A 10,071-nucleotide genomic window follows, 5' to 3' on the forward strand; every position below is an offset into this window, starting at 1 on the left:
CACACACGACCTCCTTTTAAACAATAACAGCACTCGAGACAATGATATGAGCAAAGCATTTGCTTGTGTCAGCACTTCAGGCTTTTATGTAGGTGTTTTGATGACAAAATAGTGCTTAAAGTTGATGATCAACACAATTTCTCTCTTTTTCTTTGTGCAATGAGAAAGCTGCTTTATCATAAACTTACAAACAAACTCCTCTTCTAAAATAAGATGTTCTAAAATAAGACTAGATTTTTACACTTGAAAAAAAAAGCAAGTGGCGAGTGGCTGTCGTCACCATGATGCTGGAGTGTTGTGGATGGTCGCAAGGGCGTTGCTATCCCATTGCTTAGGTGTTCAGAGTGTTTCTTTAGCATGTGCGAAAAAAACCTATTGTGGTCTCTATATAGCTCAATGTAAGTCTTTTATACACTTTATTACCTGCCAGGTGAAAATCATACATTTCATCAATAGAAAAAGTAGAAGAAGAGTTAGAAGAAAAGTTCTATATAGAACAGAACCTTTTTGGCATAATGAGTTCTGTAAAATTTAGTGAAGAACCGTATTGTTCTAAATAAAACCAAAGACTACAGAATAACACAAGATGTGTCACTCGTATGATTATGAATGGGAGAAAGTGCAACGCACAAAATGGCGGAATAAGTCCCGCCTTCTAAATAAGAGTCAATCTCCGACTGGTAAAGTGATCGCGTCACTGCAGCGGCCGTTGGAATCTCCGGTTCCTATAGAAACAGTCAGACTCGCGCCTCCGAAATGAGACACAAGAGACGCGCATTTAGGACTGCGCATGCGCATTAGCTTGATCCAGCCTGAAAAATACCGTTTTTCTGCATAATTCGAGCGTTTAGTAACAAAATTTATGAGACAGTTGTTGTCAGATTTCATTGGTGATTTCAAATATGAAATTTAAATCGAAAGCTTGGCAAACAGCTGTGGAGACTGTGATGTTTCCACATTCAAAGACGGAGCTGCTCTTGAATGGCTTTCAAAGATGGCCGCCGAGTGAAATGACTTCTTAAAGGGACTTTGATAAAACCCAACTGAACCTTTTTTTTTTTTTAAGAGTAATGATTCGAGTTCTCATTCATGTTTGTAGCATAAACAGCACATGATTAATTTAATTCCTAGTAGAACCAAATTAAGATTTAATGTCTCTTTTTCTTTCTGATGAACCATGGAAATAATACACCTGCCACTAGGCCTTCAATAATTGATGAGTCAGCGTTCCCACATACTCTTTTCTCAGGATGTGAGTGGTGGGACTGTTATCAACAATGAACATGCTCATAAGTCCAGAATAATATATTAGCTGGAAACAATACCTCTGGTGTTTACTCATAATAAAGAATTGCCCACTGTGGCCCTCAATCTATTTGACACTTCATAATGGCTAGTCATAATAGACTCAAAACAGGTTTTGAGGTATTGTTGCTATTTGCAAAATGTCAGAGCCCTCCCTGTTACTTTTACTCTTGGTGGTTAATGGCAAGCACTGAAATTGTAATCGGCTAGAAGAACGAATACTTGCAAATCAGACTGTTTTCTGAGGTACGCCCAGATTTTGCACATTAATAAGAGTGAGTAAGTGCTATTTCGTGGTAGGCAATTAGTGGGCTGCTTTATCTGGGCATTTAAATGCCCACGGCGTTATGCCCTTATAAGAGAACAACATGTGAGGCTCATGCAGCAATAAATGCTTTAACCTTGGGAGACCTTCACTCGCGGGGCGTGCTGGAATAACGGTGTCTCTTTGGCGCCCTCTACAGACCACCACAGAACTGCAGCTAATTACGTGAACAGTCAGAAGTGATGCGTGGAGAGGATGATAATGGCACACCGGTCCTAGACAGAGCCTGGAATACAAAACATGCAATCACAGCAGGATTTTTCAAGTGCTTATGATCATTAGAGCCTGTGTTCAGATAGAGGACTCTCACTCCAGACTAATTTAGACTATGCTTGGAGGAAAGATTAAATGGCGTGGATTAGATTGATGAGACATCATCATAACAACCCACTAACCATTTAACCTTAATGTAACGTATGAAAAGCACAAACTGATATATGTCAAATAATTGAAGTGAAAAGTCGTTTGAAGTCAAAAACACATAGGCTAATGATAATAACAACAATTAGAAGAAGAAGAGAGTAAAGATAGTTATTGAAATAATAATAATAAAAAATAAATATAATAATTTTACAAATTAAGTCTACATGAAACAGCTCTGGTTTGCCCCACATCAAATTACAGGCAATTTGAATGTAAGGTTTTAAGGTTGTTGTTGTGATTGTTGTTAAAATTCCAGTTGTTTGTTAATTGCAAAATTGAGACTCAGGTTCAAGTACAAGCTCCGTTATGTTCCAGTCCTCTCTTCCCTTTTTATAGTAGAAATAACTTGGAACATTTTTTTTTATCTCATATCATGTTTTTTTTTTTTTTTATTAAATTTAGTCTCTTACTGCGTTAATGAACTGCCTGGTTTCACTGAATAACACGATACATTTATTTCATGATAAAATTAATATTTGTGAATATGAAATTTACTTTTATTATAATTTCAATAATTTCAAAGCGAATAGTTTGTCATTGTCTTTAGAATGTCTGGTGACGGATGGTTGTAGCCGCTAGGTGTCGCTGTTTGCTTTCAGTTCAGATGTACTCAGAGCCGTAGAAGAAGACGCGTGTGTTGTTCCTGTGTGTCTTCAGCTTCTGTCCGCACAGCAAAATTAGCATTTTTCAATCATGTCTATTGAAATAGAGTCTGCAGAGTAAGTAAATTAAATTGTGTGTTTCAAAACATCACATGCATGCATAATTGTGTAATTTAAACGAGCACGTCTATTTTAGAAGGCTGATTTTTGCACTGTTTAGGTGTTGGGTTGTTTCTCTAGCTAACAGCGTTAGCATAATGAGGAGATTATGTTCTGCACACAGTTTAGATATAGAATAGTTTTTTTATTTTTGGAAATTTCAAGTATTGAAGCGCAGCCTGCTAAGTATTTTGTCTGTTTTTAGTAGGTAAAACAGCCCTAGAGTCCTCCATTTTCTTTTAATTAGAACTGACCACATGCAATATCATTTGAACTGCGTTTTTAAACAATTTAATGTTATATTGTGGGTATCATGTGCCTTGTTTTTACAATATTACAATACAATATATATATTTTTTTTGTGTGTGTACATTATTATGTTTCTAACGTTAGACATTGCAGTTTTTTTTTTTTTTGTTGTTTTTTTGTGTAAGCATTGCTTATGACTTTCCAGACAAAACCATTAGTTAATTTAACTCTACGCTTGTAATATATTCACTGACCAAAGTCTTTCAAAGTAAGTTTTATTATTAAAATGCCTTCTTTTGTCATGTTTCTCCAGCGTGATTCGTCTGATTATGCAGTACCTGAAGGAAAACAACCTGCATAAGACTTTAGTGACACTTCAGGAGGAGACGACAGTGTCTCTCAACACGGTGGACAGTATTGAGAGTTTTGTGGCTGATATCAATAGTGGTCACTGGGACACTGTACTTCAGGCTATACAGTCCCTTAAACTCCCTGACAAGACCCTCATTGACCTTTACGAACAGGTAAGAAGCAGAAAAAATCAGGACTTTTATAAGTCAGCTGTAATGGCGTGGTTCATTTTGAACCTTGATTGATCTGTGAATAATTGGACACATCATAAGTGAGTGTTTTTTTTGGTATTTTTACAGGTTGTTCTTGAGCTGATTGAGCTCCGAGAGTTGGGAGCTGCCAGATCTTTGTTGAGGCAGACGGACCCCATGATTATGCTCAAACAAACCCAACCTGAGCGATACATCCACCTGGAGAACCTTCTGGCTCGCTCATACTTTGACCCCAGAGAGGTGAGGGATCTGAAACAATGCACTAGAAACACGGGGTCTTGAGCTGTTCGGGTGAACACAATGCCACACTTTGCTTTGAAACACACAGCACAATAGACTATATAATTATTTAAAGTGCAGCATGATAATTGTACAAATATTTTTGGTTCATTATGAAACTGTGGTGTGCCTCAGGCTTATCTTCAGTACACCATAATATTCTCTCTGTCAGGCAGAAACATATCTCCTTATATCACCATAGCTAATAATGTCTTAAATAACCTGTGCATAGCACTTAATGGGGTCGCACACCGGACAAGAAGCTCAGCGCTGCGCCTCGTCTTTAAAATTCTAACACATTGTTTTTTATGAGTGTACGCACACCGGCGGCGACATTCGGCGCCTGTCCACGGCGCCCATTTATGACTCAGGAAGGTGCCATGTACATTGTTTTACATTAAATTAATATTATATTTCTCTCAAATTGTCGATAATGTACATACTGACTTCACCCTGTGCTGCAAGATACATTAGTTTTACATTCTTAGTTTTACAGCTTGAATAAAATCTAAAAATGTATAATAAATGTAGCCTTTCTTTCATTTTGCTCTGTTGTGCCATTTTTCCATGTATATCAAAGGGTTAGTTCACCCAAAAATGAAAATTCTGTCATTTATTACTTACCCTCATGCCGTTCCACACCCGTAAGACATTCGTTTATCTTCGGAACACAAATTAAGATATCTTAGTTAAAATCCGATGTCTCCGTGAGGCCTCCATAGGGAGCAATGACATTTCCTCTCTCAAGATCCATAAAGGTAGTAAAAACATATTTAAATTGGTTCATGTGAGTACAGTGGTTCAGTATTAATATTATAAAGCGACAAGAATATTTTTGGAGCACCAAAAAAAACAAAATAACGTCTTATTTAGTGATGGCCGATTTCAAAACACTGCTTCATGAAGCATCTGAGCATAAACAAATCAGTGTGTTGAATCATGATTCAGATCGCGTGTCAAACTGCCAATGGCTGAAATCACGTGACTTTGGCGCTCCGAACAGCAGATTCGATACACAGATTCACTCTGCTCCGAAGCAGTGTTTTGAAATCGGCCATCACTAAATAAGTCGTTATTTAGTTTTTTTGGCGCTCCAAAAATATTCTTGTCGCTTTATAATATGTTTTTAGTACCTTTATGGATCTTGAGAGAGGAAATTACATTGTTTCCTATGGAGGCTTCACGGAGCCATCAAATTTGAACTAAAATATCTTAATTTGTGTTCCGAAGATTAACGAAGGTCTTACGGATGTGGAATGGCATGAGGGTAAGTAATAAATGAATAAATTTTGGGTGAACTAACCCTTTAATGTATATTAAAGGCACATCATGTAACGTTTCCCTGTTGACATAAAACTCTCCCATCGTGCAGCTCTTCTATCAGGAGTAGATTCAAAATTGAGCTTGCGCATATATAATGTGCGCGTCCGGTGTGCAATACCTGTGAGTTGTCCGAGACGCAACGCGGCGCGGCGCTGAGCTTCTCGTCCAGTGTGCGACCCCCTTTAGTCTTTAATAACATGAGATTTTGGCCAGTTGACAAAAAAAAACTGAGCGGCCACATAGCTACAATAAACTTTATAACCTGTAAGTTGATGAAAATGTAATGTGATGCACTTACTGCCTCAGATATGAACATTGTAATGATGGACAAAACACGTCTGACATTCAACAGTGTTTTTCCATTTCCTGAAAAGTAGCAGTTTTGGACATATGAGGTTTCCACCCAACAGCAGCAATATTCACCTTCATTCTGGATGATGTTCTGACCTGATATATTTATTTTTAGGCCTATCCTGATGGCAGCAGTAAGGAGAAGCGTAGAGCAGCTATTGCACAGGCTCTTGCTGGTGAGGTCAGTGTGGTACCGCCGTCACGTCTGATGGCTCTGCTTGGACAGGTGAGCAAATCTTCTCTTGCAACGGGATATTAGTGCGACAATGCATTAGCCTTTTTCATAGTACCATACACTGATCTGAGAATTGCACTTAAAAGAATAGTTCATATTACTATATTTGATGGTATTGTCTGTTTCTCTCTCTGAAGTCTCTGAAGTGGCAGCAGCATCAGGGACTTCTGCCTCCTGGTATGACCATTGATTTGTTCAGAGGTAAAGCAGCTGTGAAGGATGTAGAGGAGGAGCGATTTCCCACACAGCTGGCCAGACACATCAAGGTACACTGATCAGCATCTGTCCTCAACAGTGACATGAATGAATGAAGATTTGTCACTCACCTCTCTATTTTTTTTATTTTTTTGTAGTTTGGTCAGAAGTCTCATGTTGAGTGCTCACGCTTCTCTCCTGATGGCCAATATCTGGTCACTGGATCCGTGGATGGATTTATTGAAGTATGGAACTTTACTACTGGAAAAATCAGAAAGGTCTGTGAATCTACCCTGAGACTTATTCAGTTGCATTTGTGATAATCTTTTATTTACATGTTTATTAATGAATCATGTGTCTCTGTTGTACAGGATCTGAAGTATCAGGCTCAGGACAACTTTATGATGATGGATGATGCGGTGCTGTGCATGTCTTTCAGTCGGGACACGGAGATGTTGGCCACAGGAGCCCAAGATGGCAAGATTAAGGTCTCATACACACTTTATTGAAATAAATAAAATCGTCATTAAATGGTTAGTTCACCCAAAAATGAAAATTGTCATCATTTACTCACTCTCATGTCATTCCAAACCCACAATACTTTCATTCATCTTTGGAACACAAATGAAGATATTTTTAATGAATTCTGAGAGATTTATGTCCTTCCTTTGAAAGTCTATTCACCCAAAAGAGATTGTAAAATAAATCCATATCAATCTAATGGTTATCTAAGTCTTCTGAAGAGACATGATCGCTTTATATGGCAAGGAGATTTAATTTAGGCTTGTATTCACATATAAACATTGATCAGCGAACAATGTTTACAAAATTCAAATTTGGTAAATGGAAGCTCAAACATGCCCTGCTTGACACAGAGAATCATTGAGTTGTATTGTTGTTTGTCACGCCAGCACATTTGTGCTTCCACAAGAACCAATGAGGTTTATTCTCACGCATCAATGCTTTTGTTTTCATGTATCAATGTTCACTGATCAGAAATCTCTCAGATTTCATTAAAGTATCTTCATTTGTGTTCCAAAGATGAATGTGATTGGAACGACATGAGGGCGAGTAAATGGTGACAGAACATTCCTGAACTATCCCTGTTAGTGCTGCCTAATTGATTGTTTAACATATACAGTACTGTACATCAGTGGCTTTGAATGTCACTATGCAACGTTTTTACTCTTCTTTTAATGGATGTTTTTTAAAAATGTTGCACCAGGAATAATCTTTTTTTAATCAAATAAAGTTTTTTAATCAAATATTGAAATGAAAAATCTTATATAATGTGCTTTATATTTACAGTTGCAATCAAAGTTATTCAACCCTCTTAAGAAAAAAGTCAAGATAAAATGTTGAAAATAAAGTCATTAAATTACGAGAACAAATTCGTTAAATTATGAGAAAAATGACGTTAAATTTCGAGAAAAAAGTCTAGATAAAATGTTGAGAATAAAGTCATTAAATTATGAGAACACATTCATTAATGAATGAAGGAAATGGCTCTCTTTACAAATGGGCCATTGAATAATCATCACCTGATTGATTCACTCAAAATGCAGATTCATTCATAAAAAACGAAGCAGCGCTCTGTGTTGCTCAGAGACATATAACAATGTCAAGATTCATCAGGTTCTAATTGTGAAAGAATGGTTGGGAGGGAGCATAATCATTTTCACACATGAATTGGCACTTCTGAGTCCAAACCTTAAATTCATTGAAAGTCTTTGGGATGTGCTGGATTAGACTTTACAGAGAGCTTCACTCTTGCATTGTCAATACAAGATCTTGACCAAATTTTTTTTACATTTTTCTGAACATGACATTTGCAGCATAAAATGTAATTTATTTTTACAGGAAGACTGATGTATTGATTATTTGTAAGGATTTATTGATGGATTGTATGTTTTGTCCAGGTATGGAAGATTCAGAGCGGTCAGTGTCTGCGGCGGTATGAGCGCGCTCACAGTAAAGGTGTCACCTGCCTCAGCTTCAGTAAAGACAGCACTCAGATTCTCTCTGCCTCCTTTGACCAGACTATCAGGTGAGCGCCTGTTACCACTGTCCTCAGCTTTCACAAAAACCTCAGCAAAATTAACTTGCGTTTGTTTCTCAACAGGATTCATGGGTTAAAATCAGGCAAGTGTTTGAAGGAGTTCAGAGGTCATTCTTCATTTGTAAATGAAGCCACGCTTACTCCTGACGGGCATCATGCCATTAGTGCCTCATCTGATGGAACTGTGAAGGTAATGTTGTTAAAATGAACTAGTTAAATCTTTCCTCAAATTTCTTAAGTAAAGAGCTCATAAAATGTTAAAGCTGAATATCTAACTTCTGACTTTGCATTTTATTACTCCCAGATCTGGAATGTGAAGACCACAGAATGCACCAGCACATTTAAATCTCTAGGCACCTCTGCGGGAACAGACATCACTGTTAACAACGTAATCCAGCTCCCCAAAAACCCGGAGCATTTTGTTGTGTGTAACCGATCCAACACTGTTGTCATCATGAACATGCAAGGCCAGGTGAGGATGTCATGACTCATGCTAATGAAACGAGGTTACAGTACTGAAATTATTTATGTCCGTCTGTGCATTATGAATCTCTGAGAAGTCTCCGTATGGTTTTTCTGTTGCAGATTGTGAGGAGTTTCAGCTCTGGTAAGAGAGAAGGAGGTGATTTTGTGTGCTGTACTCTGTCTCCACGTGGAGAGTGGATCTACTGTGTCGGAGAGGACTTTGTGCTTTACTGTTTCAGCACAGTCACGGGCAAACTAGAGAGAACCCTGACCGTAAGCCCTCTTTCAGTCCATCTTTCCCTTCATTTAAAAAAGGAAAATATATTATATTTAATATTTAATTTAAAAAATAATTTAAAAAATCAATTTAAAATATTTTATCTTTTTAAATAAATATTTGATACTTTTTTTTAATTCCATCCATCGATACAAATAATATATTTTTTTAAATAGTATACAAATATTTATTTAAAAAATACTGATTTTTTTAAAAATATATATTTATAAACAAAACTAAAAAATATTTATTCATTTAAATTTAAAATATTGATTTAAAACATTTTAAGTTCATTTAATTCAAACATTTATTTTTATTGTTTTAAATATTTTGAAAATATTTTTGAAAAATATTTTTTACTTCCAATAAAAAAGTATTTAAATATTTTTTTTCATATTGAACATGCACAAAAGAAGTTGTAGATGCTGATTATTTGATTTGTCTCTTCACAGGTTCATGAGAAGGATGTCATTGGTATCGCCCACCACCCACATCAGAATTTAATCGCCACATACAGTGAGGATGGGCTCCTCAAACTCTGGAAGCCATAACAACACAGATGTGGCATCAATATGGGGATCCTGATTGGTTGGGGCGGGCAGGAATATACAGTTATAAAATTGTTGCCTACTTTTTAACCTTTTTTGTGTATATACCTGTTTTTTTAAGTGCAGTGAGTAACTTTTTCATTTTTTTCTACAGAGTAAAAATGGAGCAAATGAAAGCATCTGTAATTTATAGTAACAAGATATGTTCTTTTGATCCAACAATAGATCATTTTCAGTTGTTTTTTTTCTTGTCATTCTGTTGCTTTGTCTCACCATTAAAACATTTGACTGCAAGTTGTATCTGTTGCATGTTGAAAAACTAGAGCGGTAGATTAAAAAAAAGTCAAACCAATATCTGATTAAGTAACATTAAAAGTTGTAATCATAAGAGAATGTTTACATTGAAATTCCACAAAGACAGCAGATTAAATATTTTATATTGCAATTTATTTAATGGGTAACACTTTACAATAAGGCCTCATTTGTCAATGTATTAACTAACATGAACTAACATTGAGCAATACATTTGTTACAGTTTAATTAATAAAAAATACAGTTCATTGTTTGTTCATGTTAGTTCACAGTGCATTAATGTTAACAAATTCCACTCTTGATTTTTACAATGTATTAGTAAATGCTGAAATTAACAATTTCATTAATAAATGATGTAGAGTTGCAATTCATTATTAGTTCATTTTAACTAATATGGTGAA

General features: G+C 36.2%; 1 protein-coding gene across 1 annotated transcript; it reads left to right on the forward strand.

Annotated features, from left to right (window-relative positions):
* The first annotated feature begins 2,662 nt into the window (after positions 1-2,662).
* smu1a (SMU1 DNA replication regulator and spliceosomal factor a) lies at positions 2,663-9,652 on the forward strand. The gene is made up of 12 exons (XM_067390055.1): positions 2,663-2,772; positions 3,377-3,587; positions 3,714-3,866; positions 5,695-5,805; positions 5,952-6,080; positions 6,168-6,287; positions 6,381-6,497; positions 7,929-8,056; positions 8,132-8,258; positions 8,373-8,540; positions 8,654-8,806; positions 9,263-9,652. Exons 1-12 carry the CDS (start codon positions 2,747-2,749, stop codon positions 9,359-9,361), a joined length of 1,542 nt encoding a protein of 513 aa, XP_067246156.1. The 5' UTR covers positions 2,663-2,746; the 3' UTR covers positions 9,362-9,652.
* The last annotated feature ends 419 nt before the right edge of the window (positions 9,653-10,071 follow it).

This window comes from Chanodichthys erythropterus, chromosome 1 (genome assembly GCF_024489055.1).
Source record: "Chanodichthys erythropterus isolate Z2021 chromosome 1, ASM2448905v1, whole genome shotgun sequence".
NCBI lineage: Eukaryota > Metazoa > Chordata > Actinopteri > Cypriniformes > Xenocyprididae > Chanodichthys > Chanodichthys erythropterus.

Excerpts from the sequence above, each read along its gene's own strand:
- smu1a (XM_067390055.1), top strand. The coding sequence starts at position 2,747 with ATGTCTATTGAAATAGAGTCTGCAGA. Across the intron at positions 8,057-8,131 it reads TCCTTTGACCAGACTATCAG|GATTCATGGGTTAAAATCAG; the intron begins GTGAGCGCCTGT and ends GTTTCTCAACAG. Across the intron at positions 8,807-9,262 it reads AACTAGAGAGAACCCTGACC|GTTCATGAGAAGGATGTCAT; the intron begins GTAAGCCCTCTT and ends GTCTCTTCACAG.